We start from the raw sequence: 25079 nt of genomic DNA, 5'->3' as shown, positions 1-25079 counted from the left end.
TAAGATACTTTAAACCAAAGTTAATTATTATAAGATCAGCTTGCTTTATAATAATATAATATAGATAGTACATAAATCTAAAACCACAACTATAGGGCAATTTTTGGGATTATTTTTGAAACCGCGATTTTTGGATTCACAACTTATAAAGTAGACATATAAGTTGACCACGATTCATATATAGTTCCTTACAAGAAAAGATAGTCACCGTGTTTGTACCATCATAATTCATAACATTTTTTAACCCCAAAAAAAACAAAAACAGTTCAATAGATATTCAACAAGTCTTTTGTTTCATACCAAATGGGGACGGATCTCCAAGGGTCGGTCCCTCAATTATATAGCATCGGCATGGCCCAAGTCCCAACACATGGAACTAAGAAATCAAGTCTTGGCATGAATTATAAAATCAAGGTTCACGAAAGCCGAAAGGGATATCAGAAGATAGAGACTCATTTTGCTTCCTTTGGGGCTTTTCTGCATTCATATAGGGAGAAGGAGAAAACCAAGCCAATGGGCTAAATACAGTTAAAAAACAAGGGTTCAATCCTCATATGTTACTTGCATATGAGATTGTTCGCACAAAATTTATGTCGATGTGTAAAAGAATAATAAATCTAATTTTTAAATACAAAACAATTGTGAATATCTAATTTGATCGTTAGTTATGATTGTTGATCTTCTAAGCTAATATACACCGGAAAGATAGTAATACAATGGAAATTAAATTGAAATTTAAGAAAGAAATTCACAACATGATTTTTGTAATAACTTGCAGTTAGAAAACATAAAATAAAACAACTTTAATGAAAATATACTGGAAACAAGACTGAACATATGAAAAAAAATTCTTGAACTAGATTGATAAAATTTGCAGAGTGTTTGCAAGTATGGTTGTTGAGTGTGTTATTTGTCTGGTAATTCTTCCTTTCTTGAATGATCTCCGAGGTAGTTTCTTAACTCCCCCAATTCTAGTTCCCACATCGTTCAACCGAACCCTCCAACTAGTGATCCAGCTATCAAATCATTAATGGGCTTCAACACTTGGTCTATGGTAAGCTCTTCATGAACATCCGATTTTGCAGGTATTTCTTTAAATAAACACAACTTCCTTTGCTTAACAATTCCCCATGGTATCTGTTTCATTCTGATGCGCCCCTAAAATTGATACATCTGGACGGATCCAAGTTCATTTCGAAATTTTCCCTAGCACTTTAAGGCCCAGACCTCATTATTGATCGAGGGCCCAACTACTGTGCCCAACCATATGGTAAGGGGTCCGATCCTAGGAGTCTGAGCTCATGAATTGCTAACAGAACCGGACCCCTCAACCTTGTTCATTAAGGTCCAAATTGCTTACTATAAGTCCGAGCTCTAATGCAGTTAGGGAAAATGGAGACATCTTCGTTGATAAATGAGAAACTCTGACAAATACGAGATTCGATCAAATCTCATCGAGATAAGGCAATAGTCCTAGCCACCATCGAGAGTCCTGAATGTTGTGGTCACTAGGTCCTACCGCATGATGTCTCTTATCTCAGGTAGTGTCCAATCTCAACAAGAATTCTACTCCTACAAGGTAACTAATCCTCGTGCATCTATAACTACAAGGTATTATCTACAATTTTACAGTCATTCTCTTGCTCACTTAGCTCTATTATATATCTCTCTTAAGTTTGCTCTCCGGACTGACTTAAGAATCTGAGGGGTCACATCAGAAAACTCTCTCCATACCGAACTCGAGAACCAAGATCACTGACCCGACCCACTCAACAACGAAGATTTGAAGGCCCGTTCTCTAGACTGAACCCGCGGAAAAATTTTGGTATCATAAATTGACACTGTTTGTGGGAACTTGAAGAAAAAGAGATAAGAAGGTAAATCAAAAAAGAAGAGGAAAGATGTTTCATTGTCAAGAGAACCTAGAAAACAAGAATCATGAGGATAAGAACCACGTAGAGGAATATAATGAAGAACAGTCTCGTGGGGAACCGAATAATAAGAATAGTTCATCCTCCTCTGCCGAGCACATCTCGGTCTTCCTCGGAAGAGCTCTTGGTCTTCCTCCGAACAAATTCTGGCCCTACCCAAAAGATTTTCTGGTCTTCATGAGAATATCCCACCCTGGTCTTCCTCAGAAAAGCCCCTAGTCTTCCTCTGAGCACATCCTGGTCTTCCTCCGAACAACTTTTGGTCTTCCATAAAAGAGCTTGTAGTCTTCCCCGAAAGAGTTTCTGGCCTTCATGAGAAGTTCCCATCGTCGTCTTCCTCAGTAAAGCCCTGGTCTTCCTCCAAAAACACCCTAGTCTTCCCAAAAAGAGTTTTTGATCTTCAATGGAAGAGCCGTTGGCCTTCATCCGAGAAACTTCCGATATTCCATGGGAGATCTCTTGGTCTTCCCCGAAAGAGTTTTCTGTCTTCATGGGAAGATCCCATCCTGGTCTTCATCAGAAAAGTCCCTGGTCTTCCTCCGAGCACAACCTGGTCTTCCTCGAAACATTTTTTAATCTTCAATGGAAGAGCCCTTGGTCTTCCTTCGAACAACTCATAAGGTCACATTTTGGTCTTACTCGGAAGAGCGCATTCTGGTTTTACTCGGAAGAGCACAACCTGGTTTTCTTGGGAAGAGCACTTCCTTGTTTTCTTCAAAAGAGCACATCATGATCTTCCTCCGAATAGCTCACCCTGCTCCTCCACGCAAGAGCACATTCTATTATTTCTCGTAGAAGCACATCCTGAAGGGCTCATCATGGTCAACCTTGGAAGAGCCGATCCTGAATACACTTGGAAGATCTAATTTGGGCCATCTTACAAGGACGCCTCCGTACAAAAAAAACTCAAAAAATCCTGACCCTTAGCTCGGCACTATGTAAGCCTATAAATGTGGCAGTCATAGAAAATAAAGCCCACAAAGAATAAGAACATCCACGATCACGGCGCTATGTAAGTCAACGAATGTGGTATTCACATAGACAAAACCCAAGAATGTGGCATTCATACGAAAGCCCTACCCTTAGCTTGGCACTATGTAAGTCATGAATGTGACACTCGCCCACAAATGTGACATTCATCTTAAAGCTCGACCCTCAGCTCGACACTATGTAAGCCCATGAATGTAGTATTCATAGAAAATAAAGCCCACGAATGTGCATTTACGCATAAGCCAGACCACCAGCTCGACATGATGTAAGTCCACGATTGTATCATTCGTAGAAAACAAAGCCCATGACTGTGGCATTCATGCGTATGCCCGACCACCAGCTCGGCACTATGTCAGTCCACGAATGTCGCATTCACAGAAAAAAGAAGCCCATGATTGTAACATTAATCCGATAAGCCCGACCACCAACTTGGTACCATGTAAGTCCACGAATGTATCATTCACAGGAAACAAAGCCCATGAATGTGGCATTCATGCATATGCCCAACCATCAGCTCGACACTATGTAAGTCTAGGAATGTGGCATTCAAACAAAGCCCACGAATGTGGCATTCATGCATAAGCCTAACCACTAGCTTGACATTATGTAAGTCCATGAATGTAGTAATATCCACAGAAAACAAAACCCACAAATGGGGAATTCATCCGATAAGTCTGACACTTGCTCAGAAACATTAATGGGGTTCTTAGTTTATGGCTCCGTTTTTTAGCCTGAATTCTCTCAGGTTTGCATCGATGATAATCTATTTTAGGTCTATCTTCCGACCAACTCAGAAAATCGGTAGGAAAGTCGATTACTTAACCAATCTTGGTTTTAAGTTCAAAAAGGTTCGGACAGTAATCTTATTTGGGTTTTATGTTTATTACATTACAAATTTTGGTTTCAAGTTCAAAAGGGTTCGGACAGCCATTTGGGTTTCGTGATTAGTACTTAGCCAAATCTTGGTTTCAAATCAACAGGGCTCAGATAACCATCATGTTCGGGTTTTACTTTTATTACTTAATAGATTTTGGGTTCAAGTTCAAAAGAGCTCGGACATCCATCCTGTTCGAGTTTCATGAGTACTACTTAGCCAAATTTGGGTTCCCAGTTTAAAAGGGCTCAAACAACCATCATGTTCGGGTGAAAATTCAGTCCGAAAAATATTTTAGGCACGTTAGAGTAAAAGATTTTGAACGTCTAATTGATTGAAAAATTGACCAAGTCTTTGGACACTCACAACTGACCATGAAGCCCGCGTGCAACAACATGAAAGATTGGAAAATCATTGGAAAGAAGTGCAAGGAGGTGGAAACCGCAGGCTGAACAAAAAGAAAAGATCGGCATGATAATAAAGAAAAAAAAGACAACTCAACATCACAACTCTTGCAAATTCTCTGCAAAATTTCATAGCATTAATTCAAGAAAATTCACTTTTTCATTTTAGATTCTAGATATTTTCTTCAATATTCATTCCAGTTTCCAGTGTTTTCAACAACTTTAATATATTTTTATGTTTTCTAAATTCTTACAGATTATTATAAATACAAAATTTACGTTGGCAGTTTATGTCATCAATTTCAATAGACTATTCTTCTTCATTTTTATTGTAGTACTTTTTAGAAGATTTAAACTTACAATCAAATTGGATTCCTACATCGTTTGAACTTTTAGAAGTTAGATTATTTATATAAATTGGTGCTTGTGGTAATTGGCACGCCTACATTTCATAAAAATTGTGTAAACAATAATATTAATCATGGGTCCAATTTTTCCTTGACAAGACTGTCTCGAGTTTGACCAAACCTCCCTCATATCTGCCCGTTGTCATACCAATACAATAGATAGTTCCTTAAAATATGTGAATTATAACGTTTCAGATCAATTTATAAAAGTATTTACCCTATGGTTGCATCATGTTACCCTTATCTGTTCTTATATGTGGGGTCAACAAAAAAATCATGGACTTCATATATAAGAATGAAAATGTATAAAGTATTGGATATACACTTTGAGAATATCCTAAGGTATCATTTGAAGCAAAAACTTGTGTGAGACGGTCTCACATGTCGTATTTGTGAGACAGATCTTTTATTTGGATTATCCATGAAAAAATATTAATTTTTATGTTAAGAGTATTATTTTTTATTGTGAATATCGGTAGGGTTGACCCGTCTCACATATTAAGATCTGTGAGACGATCTCACAAGAGACTCATTCATCATTTGATATGATTGATAGGAATAATGAGTGATTATTTATTGAATGATGAATAATTTGATCTCGTAGGATAAAAAATGAAATATCGTGGATAAAATGAAATAACAACTTAAGTTTCAATTTTATTTGACATTTATAAAATAATTTATAAAATGTTTGGTAGGATGGATAAAATGAAATAACAACTTAAGTTTCAATTTTATTTGACATTTTTACCCTTATTTAAAAATAATTATTTTTTATTTTTTAATATTTTCTTCTTTCACTTCTTCACCCTCCACACTCCTCTCCTCTTCTACCCCGCCTCCAATAAAATTTTCCTCATGCTCTCCATCTCCAAATTTTCAAACCTTTACTACTTTCCCCTCCGTAATTCCTAAGGATATTATCACATCTCTACAATTTTTGTGAGATTCTTTACCAGAATAAAACAATTTGGTTTCAGCAAAAAGTAAAAGAAAGAAATGGAAGACAGTGGTGGTAGCTTACATAGTGACGGCGGCGATAGTGGGAGCTTCTGATTCTTATAGCCCTAGTAATTTCAGGAAAAAAATACGTATAAGAAAACAAATTGTTTCCAAGGTTTTCTCGTCATTTCACTCTAATCTACACTTGTAGATGAATAATCACACCATGATCGTGGGTTGTGTAATCTAATGAAAAATGGCTTAAGGATTGAGTTCGATCAGAAAAACTGTGTGTCACGCCCCGAAACTCGGGATTTGACACCGGCGTTGTTTAACAATCACACAATCGAAACAACAAGCCTCTTGTAGCACAGTATAAACCGAACCAGTTTATATATCATAATCTCAAATTAAATAGCCATTGTCTTTACAATTACCGAAATAAATAAGACGACAGAGTTTTAATGCGGAAACGTAAATCTAATTAATAATAACTTAAACATAATCGATTTCCTTGAGCATTCACCATCCTCAAAACTGCTCGGATTCTTCCCCCTCAATCTGTTCTTCGGACTTATCTGGGAAGGGTTGTAAGGGGTGAGTATTTGGGAATACTCAGCAAGTGGGGAAATATCGAGCACAATAAAACAACATGCATAAATTTCGAAACACATGATTTGCATACATACTTCATAAACATGCATAACATTTACCAGCCACTGTGATTTATCTAACCTTCTATGGTTTACTGACGTCAGTCCCTAATTTTTACTCCTCTAAGGGGGCGAGATCGTATAGCGGTTATATCCCCCACCGCGTAAGGGTACGTCATGGTTGGGATTCCCACCCATATACAGTCGACTCCTCACAGTGCTTAAAAACGAATGACAACAACACAAGAAGGAGTAGGAAAAGAACATGTACTCGACCGTATTTTCAAAAACACACGAAGAATGCATAATCGAAATTAATTCTTTAAAACAGCCCACTTACAGATGAATGCTAAGAAAAAACGTGGTGGCTCGGCTTCGGGAATGGATCGCTTCTCGCTCCTTCTTCGGACAGAACTTCGGCTTGATTATAGCCTAGCTTCGGGACGATATTTGGGCAGAATTTTTTGCTTAGGGGAGCTACTGAAATTTCGAAGTCTGCAGCTAGGGGATTTCGAATTTATGGTGTAGAAGGGCTAGGTATGGTGGACTATTTATAGGGGAGGGGAGTGGAGCTAAAATTGGTACCCAAATCATACCAAAACTCATTCCAAATCTTATAATTTTGACTACAAAAACTCTTTCCATGGCTGTTGATTCTCTACCAAACCGTGCTCCCCTAATTTCTAATCCAATGGTTCGAAAATGAGGTGCAAAGGAGGTGGGAGATTTGCTCCCATTCAATCAGCTCAAGTCCAAGATTCAAGCAATCTCATACTTAGGCACATTATGCTAATTTTCGATTTTTATATTATATTTGCACAATCATTCCTTAATTCCTTGTAGGTTATATCTTAATCTTGCAAAAAAAAATATCCCCTTCCAAATTTCGAAGTTGGCATGCAATGTGTAGATATTGTTGACTTGGCCATAAGGATTTCCCAACCATTAATTTCCAATATGCACATCTTATAAAATCTTATGATAAATTTCCTTACAATTTATTAATTACATGGAAAAAATTTCGGATCTTACATCCCTCCCTCCTTAAGAGAAGTTTCGTCCTCGAAACTGGAGTTGGCTTGGTCTCCAAATAGATAGGGATAATCCTTTCGCATCTTTTCTTCAACTTCCCAAGTTGCTTCTCGCTCCGTGTGGTTGGACTATTGCACCTTGACGTAGGGAATAATACGTCGTCTAAGACCCTGTTCTTTGGTGTCCAAAATTCTGATGGGGACTTCTTCGTATTTCAGTTCTTCTCCCAAGTTTCCTTCGGTCATGAGTGGTTCCACTTCCAACACGTGACTTGGGTCTGGGATGTGCCTCCTGAGTTGAGAAACATGGAACACGTTGTGGATCCTTGACATGCTTGGTGGCAACGCCAGTCTGCATGCTAGCGTGCCCACTTTTTCCAAGATTTCAAAGGGCTCCAACATATCGAGGGTTCAGTTTCCCGGCCTTACTGAATCGGACGACTCCCCTCATAGGCGAGACTTTCACATAAGCCTTCTCGCCCATGTTAAACTCTACAGGCCTTCTCTTAAGATTTGCCCAGCTCTTCTGTCGGTCTTGAGCTGCCTTGAGCTTTTCTCGGACAATTTTAACCTTGTCTACTGTCATCTGCACTAGCTCGGGTCCCACCACGACTTTCTCTCCCAATTCATCCCAGTAAAGTTGCGACCGACATTTTGTTCCATAAAGGGCTTCGTACGGAGCCATTCCGATGCTGCTGTGATAGCTGTTGTTATAAGCAAACTCAATTAAGGGTAGATGAGTGCTCCAGTTGCTACTGAATTCAAGGGTACACGCTTGCAGCATATCTTCTAAGGTCTGTATGGTTCTCTCCGTTTGTCCATCGGTTTGAGGATGATAGGCAGTACTGAGGGTCACTTTCGTTCCCATGGCCTCTTGAAAGCTCTTCCAAAATCGCGAGACGAACCTCGGGTCTCTATCAGATAGGATGCTCACTGGCACTCCATGCAGTCTCACAATGTTGTCCATGTATAATGAAGCCAATTTGTCGAGATTGTAATTCATGCGGACAGGTAGGAAGTGTGCAGTCTTTGTGAGTCTGTCCACGATCACCCATATACCGTCGTGGCTTTGCCTAGACTTTGGCAATCCTACCACAAAATCCATGGAAATATGCTCCCACTTCCATTCGGGAATTTCCAAAGGTTGCAGTAATCCTCCAGGTCGCTGGTGTTCTGCCTTGACCTGCTGACATACCTGGCATCTGGAGACGAATTCAGCTCCATCTCTTTTCATGCCATTCCACCAAAAACTATTATTGAGGTCCCTGTACATTTTCGTACTGCCTGGGTGGACTGAGAATTTTGACTTGTGCGCCTCTGCCATTATTTCTTGGTGAAGGTTATCACTGTCGGGCACACACAGTCTTCCTTTCATCCACAAGATTCCCTTGTCATCAATCTGATGATCCTGAGTCTTCCCTTCTCTGACATGCTCCTTAAGTTTAGTCAGTACCGGGTCTCGATCCTGGTTTAACTTGATGGTCTCCTGCAGACATGGCTGGGCCGAGAGGGACGCTAGAGTTACCTTGCCAGGGCCCTTCCGACTTAGCGCATCAGCCACCTTCTTTGCTTTACCCGGATGGTAACTTATGGTCAAGTCGTAGTCCTTCAGAAGTTCGATCCATCGCCTTTGCCTCATATTAAGTTCCTTTTGGGTGAACAAGTACTTGAGGCTCTGATGATCTGTGAAGATTTCACATTTAGCACCATAGAGGTAGTGCCTCCAAATCTTTAAGGCGAAGACAACCGCTGCTAGTTCCAGATCATGAGTAGGGTAGTTCTGCTCGTGCGGTTTCAACTGCCTTGATGCGTAGGCGATCACTCTTCCCTCTTGCATCAGTACGCATCCTAGACCGTCCTTAGAGGCGTCACTGTAAATAGTGAAATCTTTATTTTCTGCGGGCATGATCAATACTAGCGTGGATGCGAGTTTCCCTTTCAGTGTCTGGAAACTCTTATCACAACCGTCATCCCCTGATGAATTTAGAATTCTTTTGTGTGAGCTTCGTCAGTGGCACGGCTATCGAGGAGAACCCTTCAACAAACTTCCGGTAGTAACCCGCCAATCCAAGAAAGCTTCTGATATCGGTGGCGTTCTTCGGTCTCGGCCACTCAGTAATCGCCTCTACCTTCCTTGGGTCCACTGACACTCCTTCTCTCGAGATCACGTGTCCCAGAAATGACACACTCCTTAGCACAATTCACACTTGCTGAACTTAGCATAGAGCTTATTCTCTCTTAAGGTCTGCAGAGCAAGGTGAAGGTGCTCTTCATGGCTCGTCTCGTCAGGAGAATAGACGAGGATATCGTCGATGAATACCACTATGAACTGATCCAGGAATGGCTTGAATACTCTGTTCATCAGATCCATGAATGCTGCCGGTGCGTTGGTCAGACCAAAAGGGATCACGGTGAATTCATAATGTCCATATCTCGTATGAAAGGCTGTCTTGGGGATATCTTCAGCCCTGACCTTCAACTGGTAATAACCTGTCCTCAGATCCAGTTTAGAAAAGATGGCGGCTCCTTTAAGCTGATTGAACAGATCGTCTATCCGAGGTAGAGGGTACCTGTTCTTGATTGTGATCTTGTTCAATTCTCTGTAGTCGATGCATAATCTCATACTACCTGTCTTTCTTCTTTACGAAGAGTACTGGAGCTCCCCACGGGGACACACTCGGTCGAATCTGCCTTTTATCTAGCAATTCATGGATTTGTTCTTTTAATTCCTTGAGTTCGGCTGGTGCCATTCTGTAAGGTGCTTTAGAGATTGGGGTCGCACCGGGAACCAGATTGATCTCGAACTCCACTTCGCGGTCCGGAACCGTCCCCGAGAGTTCTTCTGGAAAAACATCTGGGAACTCTCTTACTATAGGGATGTCCTCCAGTTTCAGCTCGGATTTCTCTTTTATTTCACTGACCATTACTAGGTAGATGTCTTCTCCGGATTTCATGGCCTTCCAAGCTTGAGACGCGGAGAGCAGCAACTTCCGGTCCTTGGATTTGCCGTGGAACGCGACTTCTCCCCGATCTGGGGTTCGGAGTTTGACTCTCTTCCCCTTACAATCTACTATTGCACTGTTTCTTGCTAACCAATCCATTCCTAAGATTACGTCGATATCGACCATGATCAACTGTATCAAATCGGCGCTAAAAGTCAGATCACTAATACTGATTTTACAATCTCTGTAAATCTCGTCCGTTTCAATGGCTCTATTAGTAGGTGTGGCTATTCGGAGAGGTTCAGTTAGCTTATCGGGCTTACGTCCTAGCTTCTTAGCAAATCTCTTAGACATAAAGGAATGTGTGGCACCACAGTCAAATAACACATAAGCAGGCACTTGCTGAATAAATATGATACCTGACACGACTTCATTGGCGTCGTCTGCCTCCTCCTAAGTCATGGCAAAGACTCTGGCATTAGGTTTGTCCTCCCTTGGTTTACTAGGGCCTGTTCCTGTGTTTGGCCTAGTTCCTCTGTTTGGCCCTGCTGGTCGGTTGGCGACGGTAGGACATTCTGCAATTCTGTGCCCCGCTTTCCCACATCCAAAGATACACCGCTGGCCCTTCGGCATTCCCCGGTGTGTCTGAAGACACATGTTGGGCATGGCTTGAGTCCTTGATGGTTACTGGCGGAGGGTTGCCCTGAGAGAGGTCCACCCGACTGATTGGGCCTCTTGAACATTGGTTTCCCTTGAGAGGGCTGACTGTTAAGGGGTCGCTTGTTCCTGTTTTCCCCTTCCCTTCAACGAAGGTCAGCTTCTGGTCGGATAGCCGCACCCATCAGGTCTGAAAAATTTGCAGGTTGGTAGACTGCTAGAGCTGACTGAATCCTGCTGTTCAACCCCTTCTTAAAACGGTGCAATTTCAGAACTTCGTCCGCCATGATTGCCGGAGCATAGGATCCAAGGGCATTGAACTGAGAGGTGTACTCCACCACTGACATGTCTGGAGCCTGACTGAAATTTTCAAACTCACTTATCTTCTGCAGTCTGACTTCTGCCGGGTAGTCCTGTTTCAGAAATGTTTCTCGGAAGATTCGCCATGTGCTTGGTCCAGCAGCGGTCATGGCTGACGAGACTGCTTCCCACCATTTAGCTGCCTTGTCTTCCAGGAAGGGCACTATCATGTCCACTTTTAGTGCATCCGGGACTTCCAGCAGTCTCACCTGAGTTTCCACGCTTTTTAGCCAACTCTGGCTAACTTCAGGGTCAGCAGCTCCACTGAAGGTTGGACACCTGTTCTTGCGGAGGGATTCATAATGGAACTTGACTCCATGCTGTGGTGGAGGTGGTGGTGGTTGATTGGCATTCGGGTTCACTAACCCTTGCAGTGTTGTTGCCACGATTGTGGCTATAGCCATCAAGTCTGCTTGATTAAGACTGAACTGAGGTGGAGGTACGTTGCCTTCTTCGTTGGCATTGTTGTTGTTGTTAGCATAACGGGGGTTGCGGTTTTGTCTTGGTGGTCTACCGGCCATTTCCTACAAGTTAAATGCTTCTAAGAATTGATGTGTATAATGACATGATTGAATAAATAAGTTATGCTGGAACAACTGAAGTTAATAAGTAAACATAACTTGAATATAGATGAACGACTGAGGTAAATAAATAATCATACTTTTATTAATTTTCGAATGTAAAGAAACAACTGAATGAACAAAGCGTACTGAATGGAAATAAATCATACTGACTGAAATAAAACAGCAACAATGGAAGGATAAACTCCTAGTAATAAGGAAAGGTAACTAAGGAACTCTAATCATCTATCTCTCCATCTCCTATGGCAGCTATAGGCTCGTCGATCTTTATCGGCTCCTCTTCTTTCGGTTCCTCCTCCGGCTCTTCCTCTTGCAGTAGCTCCACCATGTGGGTGAGCTGTGCATTCTCTGCATTGAGCTGTGCATTTTCTGCATTAAGCTGGGCATTCTCTGCATTAAGCTGGGCCACCTGCGTCTTCCACCCCTGAACATCTGCCTCTGCCTCGTCCAACAGATCTATGGTACTCTGGTGGCGTAGTTCGTACCCCTTCTTATTCTCCTTGATCTTGTTCTTCAGCGCTTAACCCTGTTGAGTCAGCTGATGGTTCGCCTTGGCAATGCAGCTTATAGCCTCACTCAAATTTTCCAGTCTCTTTTTGCTCCTGTTATTCCGCTGTTTTTCTTCCTCCAATTCTTTGCGATAGCGCTCCACATCCTCTCGCAACTTTCCATTTTGATATTTGCACTGTTCTATGACATCTTTGAGGTCCATGTTATCACTCCTAACTAGTTCACCTTGATAGATCGACTGGTTAAGGCGGACTTGAATCTCTTCTTTCTCAGCGGTTAAGGTTTCGACCTCACTCCTCTCACTCAATCGGGCTCTAAGTCGCCGAATCTGACGGGACTAATAGTGAAGGGCAAGCTCCTTCAGACGAATGGCAGCTTGGGCACGGGTGTGGGGTCGCATAGGGGTAGATGGAGCCATTTCCTGAAATCAATCAAAAAGATGAAAATGCTCAGAATCCGAAATAGACAGTATATAACAAGTGAGAATATGCAATATATATGAAATTTTCGAAATTTAAATAAAGATATTTTTTTTTTCCAAAAATGGAAAGTTTGGAATTTGACATATGCGTTCGAAGCATATGTCGAGAGGATTCCAGAACAATTGACGGAATCGAATTCAGGAATTTCCTATGAGGAGTTATAGGGTCTACGAATATTTCCTAAAACGGCAAAAACGACGTTTCAGAGGCCTAAACGGAGGAATTTCGCGATTTCAGCCTGGTGCTCACGACTTTAGGGTCGTGAGTCTCGATCGTTGGGCCGTTTCGGAGGTAGTAGCATCGGCCTCGAGTCAAAATTCATCCGAAAATTTTTCGTTTTTTTTTTAAATCGATTTTTTTCCACTCGGATTAAGAACCTGGCGGCTCTGATACCACTTAAATGTCACGCCACGAAACTCGGGATTTGACACCGGCGTTGTTTAACAATCACACAATCAAAACAACAAGCCTCTTGTAGCACAGTATAAACCGAACCAGTTTATATATCATAATCTCAAATTAAATAGCCATTGTCTTTACAATTACCGAAATAAATAAGACGACAGAGTTTTAATGCGGAAACGTAAATCTAATTAATAACAACTTAAACATAATCGATTTCCTTGAGCATTCACCATCCCCAAAACTGCTCGGATTCTTCCCCCTCAATCTGTTCTTCGGACTTATCTGGGAAGGGTTGTAAGGGGTGAGTATTTGGGAATACTCAGCAAGTGGGAAAATATCGAGCACAATAAAACAAAATGCATAAATTTCGAAACACATGATTTGCATACATACTTCATAAACATGCATAACATTTACCAACCACTGTGATTTATCTAACCTTTCTATGGTTTACTGACGTCAGTCCCTAATTTTTACTCCTCTAAGGGGGCGAGGTCGTATAGCGGTTATATCCCCCACCGCGTAAGGGTACGTCATGGTTGGGATTCCCACCCATATACAGTCGACTCCTTGAAGTGCTTAAAAACGAATGACAACAACACAAGAAGGAGTAGGAAAAGAACATGTACTCGACCGTATTTTCAAAAACACACGAAGAATGCATAATCGAAATTAATTCTTTAAAACAGCCCACTTACAGATGAATGCTAAGAAAAAACGTGGTGGCTCGGCTTCGGGAATGGATCGCTTCTCGCTCCTTCTTCGGACAGAACTTCGGCTTGATTATAGCCTAGCTTCGAGACGATATTTGGGCAGAATTTTTTTCTTAGGGGAGCTGCTGAAATCTCGAAGTCTGCAGCTAAGGGATTTCGAATTTATGGTGTAGAAGGGCTAGGTATGGTGGACTATTTATAGGGAGGGGAGTGGAGCTAAAATTGGTACCCAAATCATACCAAAACTCATTCCAAATCTTATAATTTTGACTACAAAAACTCTTTCCATGGCTGTTGATTCTCTACCAAATCGTGCTCCCCTAATTTCTAATCCAATGGTTCGAAAATGAGGTGCAAAGGAGGTGGGAGATTTGCTCCCATTCAATCAGCTCAAGTCCAAGATTCAAGCAATCTCATACTTAGGCACATTATGCTAATTTTCGATTTTTATATTATATTTGCACAATCATTCCTTAATTCCTTGTAGGTTATATCTTAATCTTGCAAAAAAAAATATCCCCTTCCAAATTTCGATGTTGGCATGCAATGTGTAGATATTGTTGACTTGGCCATAAGGATTTCCCAACCATTAATTTCCAATATGCACATCTTATAAAATCTTATGATAAAATTTCCTTACAATTTATTAATTACATGGAAAAAATTTCGGAATCTTACACTGTGAATTGGACATGAGATGAAGCAAGATCAGACATCTATCCTACTTTAATCCATTGTACCAAACTTCCTAAAAGTACGTTGAACTCAACCAGTTTCGATAATATTTGATACAGTATGCAATAAACATGCAATTTAATTATGTGATAAATGTTCGAATCGTAAAATATTTCTTTTAATAAAGTTCCATTAGACGGACTTGTAGTCCAAGCAGGGTAAAACAGCACGACCCAATTCCAAACACGTTCCGAAGAAACCAATTTGTTTTTATATGAATTGATACCCATTAGATAGTTGTGGTAAGATAGTTTTTACAAATACTTAAAAAATGATTATTGATTTTTTCTTAACAAATTTGAAAAACTTTGTTAATGAAAATTTCATAATCATTTTTTTTTAAAAAAATATTACAAACACTATCTAAGTACCATAATAACAAAGAAAGTGATTTTTCTTATTTTGGGTCATTCAATAAAGCTATTATTCAATATTTTTCAATACTAAATTGTTGTATTAAATATGATTGATTTTTTTTTTTACATCAACAATTATACATATTCAATAAAACTTAAATCAGCATTACGTACGAGAGGTTTTTTTAATCAAAATATTATACTTTATTTTTATCTTATCAAAATATACTAGTTTTGAATCATTTATCAATTTATTACAAAAAATTTGAAAAAAAAAATTGAACTTCCACCCTCTCTCGCCCTTATCAACTCCCCCACCGCTACCCGGGCCGGGGGAATGGCGAGGGGCTCCTGGTAGAGGCGGGGGAGGGGGAGTAAAAAATTTAATTCCACTCCTCCCATTTGTGGTTATCTGTATCAAAATATTCTTTAACTTAGATTTAAAATCTATGAATCGTTTTTCTTCGTTAGATTAGATGATAATTTGAGGAAAACTTGGTCATCAGTAAAGAAATTGTAATAAATCGTGTCTTAAAAGACTATTACTTTAATATTTACGGAAAAATTTAAAATTTTATTTTTAAATATTTTGTTATAGATATAACTCGTAAAATAAATAACGGTCATCACTCGTACTAAAAATAAAGTTTATATTAAATCTCCATCATTTGAAAACCACGACAAAAAATCTAAGTTAAAAACATCCACCATAATTTGAATAATCTAGCATAATATAAAAAGTCCCAACTTACTAGTCATCAATACTAAGGCATAAAATTAGAGAAAATATTTTAAACGTACGTAATTAAAATTCTCAGTGAACTACAAGGTCATCGGGTTTTTACTGTCACTGGCCCGAGTCTGCTCACTTGTCACCTCCTCAACTACATCATCTGCATCGATCAAATCTAGTGAGCCTTATGGCACAACATGCATAAACCGTGAATAACAAGTAATACGTAATAAAATTTCATGTAATTTTAACATAGCTCATACATAGCATAATATAAACATAAATATGTATAACGCGACTTTTCTGCATAAACATTTTTATAAAATCATATTTTTTTATTCGTCATAGTAATCGTAATCGTAAATCATTTTGCCTAGAGTTCTGTTCAATGCAAGTGACTCATAACATAATTCGTTTGATCAAACTAAATCACAGTACTAGGCCGACAGGATCACAACAGCCTTGGACTGGATGCCCGCTCTCTAGCATAACATAATTCTTCCGAAAAGGTTGGAGAGGTCTTCGGACACGTTCTCCAGTTTCAAACACGTAACATAATTTGGCCACAAGACAAATCGCATAACTCAAAAATATTTATTTTGCGTGTTATACATACTTATGAAAGTCGTGAACCTCGTTGAATCATCCTCGGACATGCTACAATAACATCCTAATTTAAATACCCAAAACGGCCCCCAAAGTGTATTCGAACACATATGACTCCCAAATTAAATAAAACCACTTATGACGTACCAATCGACTCAGGACTCAACTCATACATAAAATGCATCCTAAACTACTATCCAAGGCCCTAAATCAACCCCGAACCATAACCAAACCCCGTACCATGTTTAACAAACAATATAGACACAAGCTGCCCAAAGAGTGACGCTATGGCATTTATGCGTTTCGTACGAATTCTTATCGATTCTAACTCGAACCAAGCCCGAACCAAGCCATAGACTTGACCCTTAGACTTCACTTAAGCCTCTGATCCAGCCCGTTACAGCCCATAACGAACCACAGCTCCTTGAATCCACACAACCCGTGACCACCCTCCCCGTGCAGGCCACATGCGCGACTTCAGCCCTTGCTGCCCAACCGAACCCTAAGAGAACAAGACAAGGCTCACCTAGGGACCCTAAGACCTCACCTAGACCATAGCCACGCAACTTGGCCCAGCCCTATACTGAACCCGACGTGCACTCACCCGCGATCACCCCATATACGTGGCCATGCCCTCTACCCGCTTTCTTCAGTACCAGCAGACCTTTGCCCCATTATGGACCACCTAATGACATCTAAACACATCCGTAAACATGACCATACGTAGCAGAAAGCCATAGGATCGGTCCAGCGAAGATGACGATTAAAAACTCGAGAAAACGAAGAGGTTCATGCATGTTTCATATCGAAACGAGTTTAATAACGTTCTAGCATACATATAATCAAACCAATGTATTTTCATGCATATTTTATATAAAAATACAGTATATAACATGATCGATGCATAAAGAAAAGATTTAGAAATGCTTTGCGTTAAGACACTACGAAATATCGACAAACGAATGCGTGAGAAAACGGAGGCTGAACAAAGACGGATTGCGGCGTTTAATGACTCGAAAAATGGTTAAATTAATCAAGAAATGTATTGTGATGATGGCTAAGCTTGCTGCAAAAAAAGAAAAATTGAAAAAAATTCAAAATCTAAGCCTTGAATTCTCGGCCAAGTGTGTGAGTTTAGTGTGTGTTTTTGGTGTTTGCGTGTGTGTCGTGTGATGGGTTGTGTTGTGAGGTAGTGTCGGGACTCTTCTTATATTTAAATAGGATAATGATTAGGTGTTTAGTTTAATTAAATAACAATTATATTTAAAATTACTATTTAATCCTTCGCAATTTAAATTACTAATTAAGTCCTCCAACTTTTGAAATTAAGACTTCTACAAATTTTCAATCCTACCCATAATTAAATACTATCTAATTTAATTAATTAAGTCCTAAAAACAATTATTAAAATATTGTATTTCGAGTGTAAGAATTTAAATCTCTTACTTTCGAAATTTTCTAATAAAAAATACTTAGCGTATTTATTTCACTCAGTAAGTTAATTTTAGCCCTTAAATGCTAAAATTTAAAAAATCTTTTAAAATACTAAATTTCTTGACTTAAAATAAAAAAAATTATAACTTTAAATTTTAACACCTTAATAGTCTCTGGTCTTCTTTCTCGGTTCGATATCGAATATTTGTCTGAAAGATAAAACTTTAGAAAACACTTTAAATTACATAAATAAATAAATATGCATTTAAAAAATTTTACACATAACATGCATTACTTAGATTATTAATTGAATAAACAAATTAATTCAATCATGCATGGGGTTTATTGAGGATCGAGTTGAGTTTAGAAGGGGGTTGAATAAACTCTATGACCAACTTATTAAATTCTTTCGAATGATGTGCTAAAATCATGTTAGAGATTTTAACGATTCTTGTTCAAATATAAAGACCAGCAGATCACAAGATAATGTGCGGAAAACGATCTGTTGGTTAGTGGGTGAAAAATGATAAAGCCGAAAAGCAGTAGATAGCACAAGGTTCGAGTTCTTGAGATATATTTCATAATTTCTGAAATTTATAAGTATATGCAACTCAAAAATATTTTTCATATAAATCATTTGTAATTTTTTTTCATCATGAATAGATTTGATGATAAATTGAAGATTTGGTAACCGGTGAAGCACATCATTAATAACTTTCTAATTATTGAGTTAGATAACATAATTTTCATTTAAGCACTATTAAATAATTAATTAAGATATTTTTAAAATTTTGATTTGAATTAACTCTTAAAAGTTAAATATTGATAGATTACGTCCAATTTAAAGTTTGTTTCGATTGGATGTATCAAAATATATCTTTTATCTTGACTAAAAATCCCGCAAATTGTGTAAAAACAATTCTTTTTGCTATCTAAATCCTTTTTTAATACGTATTTTTAAAATACATACAACTCTATGCATTCATTGTTATTGGTTATCTGTATCAAAATATTTCTTAACTTAGATGCAAAATCCATGAATTGTTCTTCTTGGTTGGATTGGGGGAGAATTTGAGGAGAAATTAGTCATCAGTAAAGAAATCGTCCATTATTTCTAGTTTTTGAGATATATCTCATAATTTCTCAAACTTATAACTATGAATTATTTTTTTCAAAATTACATGCAACTCAAAAATATTTTCATTTAAATCATACGTAATTTTTTCTTCATGAAGAGATTTGATGAGAAATTGAAAATTTGATAAGCGATGAAGCACATCACTAGTAACTTTCTAATTATTGAATTATATACCAAAATTTCCATTTAAGTATTATTAAATAAATAATTTTAAAATATTTTTAAATTTGGGTAAATTAAATAATTATATATGCTTGTAATTCGTATATATAAATTATATATATGTGTAATATTTATGTATAAATATATTTATACATAAATATTTTGTACATATATGTCCGGTTTTCTGTGTTAGTGAAAGGAATGAATTATCAGGTTTTAGGTCTTCTACTTTCTGTTAAATCAATAAGAATTAGCTTGTGTTGTTTATGGTGTTTGTGGGGGATCGATTTAGAGTTTAGAGGGGGTGAATAAACTCGTTCTTTTCTTTGACGTTTTTGCAAATGTGCTATAATCATGTTAGAGATTATAGTTTATCTTGCTCGAATATATTTCCAGCAGATCACAATAACTTGTGCAGAAACGATCTGATGGTTTGAGGTGAAAACAATAAAACAGTAAGCAGTAGACAGTAGTTGTTTCTGGAAGTTCGAAGATGAAATCTTATACGTCTCCCCTTCTTCTGTTTCCAGAAGGTATCACTAAAAGACTTTGATTTTTACAGTACAACTCTTGTACACACCCAATTCAGTAGGACTTACCCTTCGCCTACTGAAACACTTAGTTTCACAACACAATATAATGAATACAACAAGGTTCTGGAAATGACTATTTTCCAGATTATAAAAAGTCTTCTCAATAAGATGTAATAAGGTGAATAGATTGTGAAGAGATAAATAAACAGCAGCACAAGACGATCTCAGAAGATCAGATATCTGCTATAAAGAGTGTGCTGCTTTTCTGTATATTGAGTTTGAAGATAAAGAGTAGTTCTTGATTGCTCAAAACAATATTGGAATGATAGACAGAGAATGTATTCCTTGGTAATGATAATCATCATTTTTTATATTAGATTAATCCTCTAATATATAGAAACCTTGAATCCAACGTCTATAAACAAAACAACTTGTTTGACTCTGAGTGAATCAGCTTTATCACCGAAAAAAGATCATGCAGAAAGCTTCAGAATAATCCGTCTTTGTTTTATACCAATACTAGTAAGGCGTGTTAAATGTCTTCATACAACATTAAATGGTGCAATTAATACTAGTACTATGTAAGGTAACGGTAACATTAAGATTTGTAACAATCAAACGAAAGACGTTAAGTTCTGCTTCTGCTCAGGCTACGTTCTTCTTCTGCTTTGCTAACCGTTAAGTTTAGCTAAGAAATAATTGATAAGTTATGCTTCTGTTTTAGCGATACGAGTGCTTCTGCTATTTATATTTTCCTCTGATTTTACTATCACTGCCTACTGGTTTTGACTCTCATCACCACAATTAAAGTAAGTCTAAAAATTTGCCTCTTTTTGGTGATGCCAAAACCTAGATTTTAGTAAAGAAAAAGATCAACAGTTATAACAAAAAGTAGATAGAGTTTATAGCAAGATAATCGATAAGCAAGTAAAAAATAATTCGATGTAAAAGAGCTTAATCGATGCCAATGTCTCTGAAAATAGTTTCCTCGTTCTGAGGATCTTGATCACTGAAAGATGACTCTGCATGAGGTCTGCTATCTCCAGTTTTGCTTCTGATTCCCCTTTTGGCATCACTAGCCTGAATTCGAGTGAGCAAATCATCCACCCGGCTAGTAAGGGTATGAATTCCATCATTTAGCATCTCCAGATATGGTGCTTGGTTGGAACTCGTTCAGTAAGAGCATGAAGAGATTTAGATTGGGACTCAATCTTGGCATCAATAAGTTCGAGCTTCGAATCCACAACGTTGTTGGATACTGAGAGAATATAGGAATCATGGTCGGAGGCAGTTTTGGTTATCTCAACCTGATCGAGCAAAATGTTACTTTGATTTGTGAAATTAGATTTCTTGAAGATACTGGTTTCAACATGCAGCTTGGCCAAAGATTCTGTCGTGCGAGTGACTTCCTTAGAGATGCGGTCACGGAAGAATTTAGTAGCACTTACTTCACCAACATGTTCATGAGACAACTTTTTTACTATCTATGAGAGATTGTTAAGATTTCTTTGCTGAACATCTATCTCAAATTCAAGAGCAAATTATTATTCTGGGGATGGAGAATTCTCTTGAAGACACTGCCTGATATCTGCAATTTGAGCATTGTAAGCAGCTGAACCAGAGGGAGGGACAATCAATGCAGTATAGAGGACATCTTCTGGTTGAGCAGTAGATGGAGCTGTTGCTGGTGCTGCAGAAGTTCCTTCTGGAGCATTAGGTTGTTCCAGTGTTGCACTGTCTTCTGGTTTGTGCGTATCAGTAGCTGTTCCGATGGTTTTCAAGGGCTCAACAACTGGATTTGGTTCAGATGGAATATTCAACATATCTTCCATTTACGCTTTATGTTCATCAGAAAATTTGTCCAAATCTGGTAGTGAAGAGGATGGAGCAGCATCTGATTCTTTCATGTATTGTTCTGCTGATTGTGCTTCTGGGTTTCCTTCTGGAAGTACCAAGTCGACAACCATAGATGTTTCTGATGCAGTAGGAGTGGGAACAATCGATTGAATCACTTCATCAATGGACGCTAGGTCATGAACAGAAATTAATAATGAAGATTTAGTAGGCATTGTCGTAGATGCAGGAGTACTGGAAACTTTAGCTCTAGAAGGAGTTGTATTCTTTTCCTCAACTGGCTTTATCTTGAGAATATTTGGGACACGACCTACTCTGTATTGCAGAGGCCGTGGCAAAAGCCAGTTCCTGAGCAAGAAAATGCTCATTCCGAAATCTCAATCGGGCAGTCAAAAGTTGGATGAAGTCTTGATTGTGAGCAGCAGTAGGATTCGTGGAATCAAAATTTGAATTAAGAGTCTTCATAACAGAATCCAGCTTCTGAAGCTTGAGCTGATCAATAATGTAGTTTCTTCTGTTTATAGCTTCAATGACATTTCTGGCCTTAGCAGAAGCAAAGACTTGCTTCTCATTCTTCACCATTTTGACATAAGAACCTGGAGTTCTTAAATATGTGATGGGGAGAAAAACTCGAACCTTGACCAAGTCATCGAAGAATATCATATCCTCACTGGCAGATATTTCGATTTCATCCAGGTGAAGATCAAAAGCTATTTAAACAAATGGTTTGGCACATGATCTTTTGGTTCTTCAACAATTTTACCTTTGCCTTTGTCTGAGGAGGCAGGAAGCACGGTTCGAAAAGCAAAAGACCCTGCGTGAGATTCTCTAATTACAACTCCAGTAGAGGGTCTGAGGGTTTGAAATGAAGCTAAAGTAGTTGCAGTAGGAATGGCTGCGGGGTTTGAGGAAGGGATAGAGACTGGTTTGGATGAGGTGACGGTTGGAAAAAATTGTCTCAAAGGAACAATATCAAGATCAGTAAGGGCTGCTGTCTTCTTGATTTGGATTGTGGTTCGTGGTTTCTTTTTGGTTGGAGTGGCTGGGAGTGAGGCTTTGGTGGGGGCAGCGGATTCTTCAGAGATGGTTTTATCGAAATCAGTCAAGACAATAACTCTTTTCCGCTTGACTCTTCTAAGGTTCTTGAGCCTCAGCTTGAGTATCACCAATCTCCTTTTTCATGGCAACAAATTCTGCCACGGTTGGTTTTGTCCTTAATGCGAGCACGTTGTCAGCATCAGCCCTGGTAACATACGATCCATCATGTTCTGACGTAAGCGGAAAACCAGCATCATTCAACAACTTGCTGATTTGGACAGAAAAACTAGTACCCTTTCTTAAAATCATGTCCTTCATGATTTTGAATAAGAAGCGACTCCAATCAACTTTTGCTTCAGAAGTGATGGCCATCATCACTTGGAGCTTTTCCTTGGTCAATTTATCGAAAGTGTCAGCTTTTACCAGAATTGCCCTCGCAACAATATCAGCGAGTACTTGGTACTCCATTTTCAGAAGCTTCTTAAAACATAATGGAGAAAGCTCCTCTCCAGAAGCCAAGAAGGTGATAAGAGCAGTAGACATTTCCTACTTAGTAATAACAGAACATTCAAAGTTACCTGAGAATGGGAGAAAGAATTTTAATCCCAGAAGTGCAGCATCGATGGTTATTGACGCATCTCCCTGAGAGTATACGATTTTTCCATCCTCAATGGTTGCTTTTGCATAGAAATCCAAGAGGGTGGTCTTGTAAAGAATTGCGGGTGATTCCAAAAATTTTCTAAGACCAGATTTCTCAATGGCCTTGAACATTTTAACGAGATTTTCATCCTTGATAGTAAATACCGATGCGAAGTTGACTTGATAAGCATTGAGTGTATAGGCTCCATCCATTTTCCTGTAAGTGAGAAGGATTCGAATTAGATTTTGTAGTAGAAAGAAATTCGAGAGAAAGCAGTAGCAAGTATGTAACAATTTGTAGTGTAAAAGTGAAATGAGAGAGAGAAGAGGCAACTAAATTCAAGATGTACTGAAACGTACGCTACTCGTTTTCTTAAAAAGTGTTATAGACAAAAAAATTTTCCTCTTAATACTTGGCCAACATACATCTATATATTTATAAAATATTTTGCACCATTTTTCTTTTAAAATAAAACCAACTAACATTTAAAAATTCAAAAGAAATTTGTTTAAATCTTAAAATCGTTAAACGTTTTTAAAAACCTATAAACATTAGTTGAAAAGTATAGCATGTACTATAACCTCTCAAAAACCTCTCATAACATAAATAAAAAATCGTAAAAATATCTTTAACATAATTTAAAATCATGAATCATAACTAGTGCGGAAAACTAGCGTCGGTCCTCGAGTTATATGTACCTTCAGTCCAGTCAGATCAACCATCAAGACCTCCATTAACATAATCATCATAATCACATGCATCAATCACACCTAGTGAGTCTAAAGACTCAACACACCATAATCTTGATGACAAGTACTATATATACATAACACATGCACCGTAAAAATACTTGTACTTAACATATCATTTTCATGCAGATGCGTAAACTTTAATCATAACCATTTTCCTAAACATTTTCATGATGCATAAACTCTAAACCAAAAATATTTTCATAATGATGCATCAACTTTAAACATAAACTTTTTCATAAACCTTTTCATAAACTTTTTCATATCATATTAAACATATTCATATTCATATTCATGTTCATATCATCATATTCATATTCATATTCATGTTCATATCATCATATTCATATCCATATTCATATCAACATAATCATATCAACATATCCATATTCATATTCATATTCGTTTTCATTAAATTCAGATCGTTAATTGTGAATCATATTCGTATTTGTATTCGTATAGGGCGATGGATCCATCTATATGTAAACACAGTACTGAGCGGCGGGAACATCAGCGACACTCTCACCCATCAACTGAGCCTTGGCCTACGTATTAACATATCATGTCATTGAAAATACGATCGTCGAGCTCTCTCTGGGACCTTGTCCCATAGACGGGCTCCCTCTGGGCCTTCTCCCATGAATGGCTCCCTCTGGGCCTTCTCCCGTAAATGTGCTCCCTCTGGGGCCTTTTCCCTCACGTCATCTCCAATCATATCATCGTATTTGTATCAATGGAATTACGATCGTCGGGATCCCACTTGATCTTCACCCTCACGATATCTCCAACATATTTAGTCAAAATTACTTCATTTCCTTCAACGTTTCGTATTCTCATCACTTAATAAAAATTAAACATGCATATAACGTTTTTCTTTTAAACCAGCATGCAACACATCTTTTAACGTTGTCGTTTCCTCATAAAAATCCATAAACATTTAAAATGACATTTTAACATATAAAAATACATAAACGTTTAAAATCAACATTATATCATATTAAATCATAAACATTTAAAATTAAAGTTTTGACATATTAAATCATAAATATTTAAAATAAACGTATAAGCATATTAAATCATAAAAATCCATTAACATTTAGAACTGACATTTTAAGATATTAAATCATGACATTCAAAATAACATTTTGACATATTAAACCATAAACATTTAAAATAACATTTTAACATATTAAAAAATCCATGAACATTAAAAGTAAAC

At 38.1% G+C, this 25079-nt stretch overlaps 1 protein-coding gene across 1 annotated transcript; it reads right to left on the bottom strand.

Annotated features, from left to right (window-relative positions):
* Positions 1-9344: 9344 nt before the first annotated feature.
* Positions 9345-10528, bottom strand: LOC142504929 (uncharacterized). Its single transcript, XM_075617767.1, has 2 exons — positions 9910-10528; positions 9345-9442 (listed from the first exon to the last, which is right to left on the bottom strand). The coding sequence occupies exons 1-2, from the start codon at positions 10526-10528 to the stop codon at positions 9345-9347; spliced, it is 717 nt and encodes a 238-aa protein (XP_075473882.1).
* Positions 10529-25079: the final 14551 nt, after the last annotated feature.

This window comes from Primulina tabacum, chromosome 10 (genome assembly GCF_025594145.1).
Source record: "Primulina tabacum isolate GXHZ01 chromosome 10, ASM2559414v2, whole genome shotgun sequence".
Lineage (NCBI taxonomy): Eukaryota > Viridiplantae > Streptophyta > Magnoliopsida > Lamiales > Gesneriaceae > Primulina > Primulina tabacum.
Note: the sequence above shows the minus strand (reverse complement) of the source record. Positions and strands in the feature narration are given on the sequence as shown.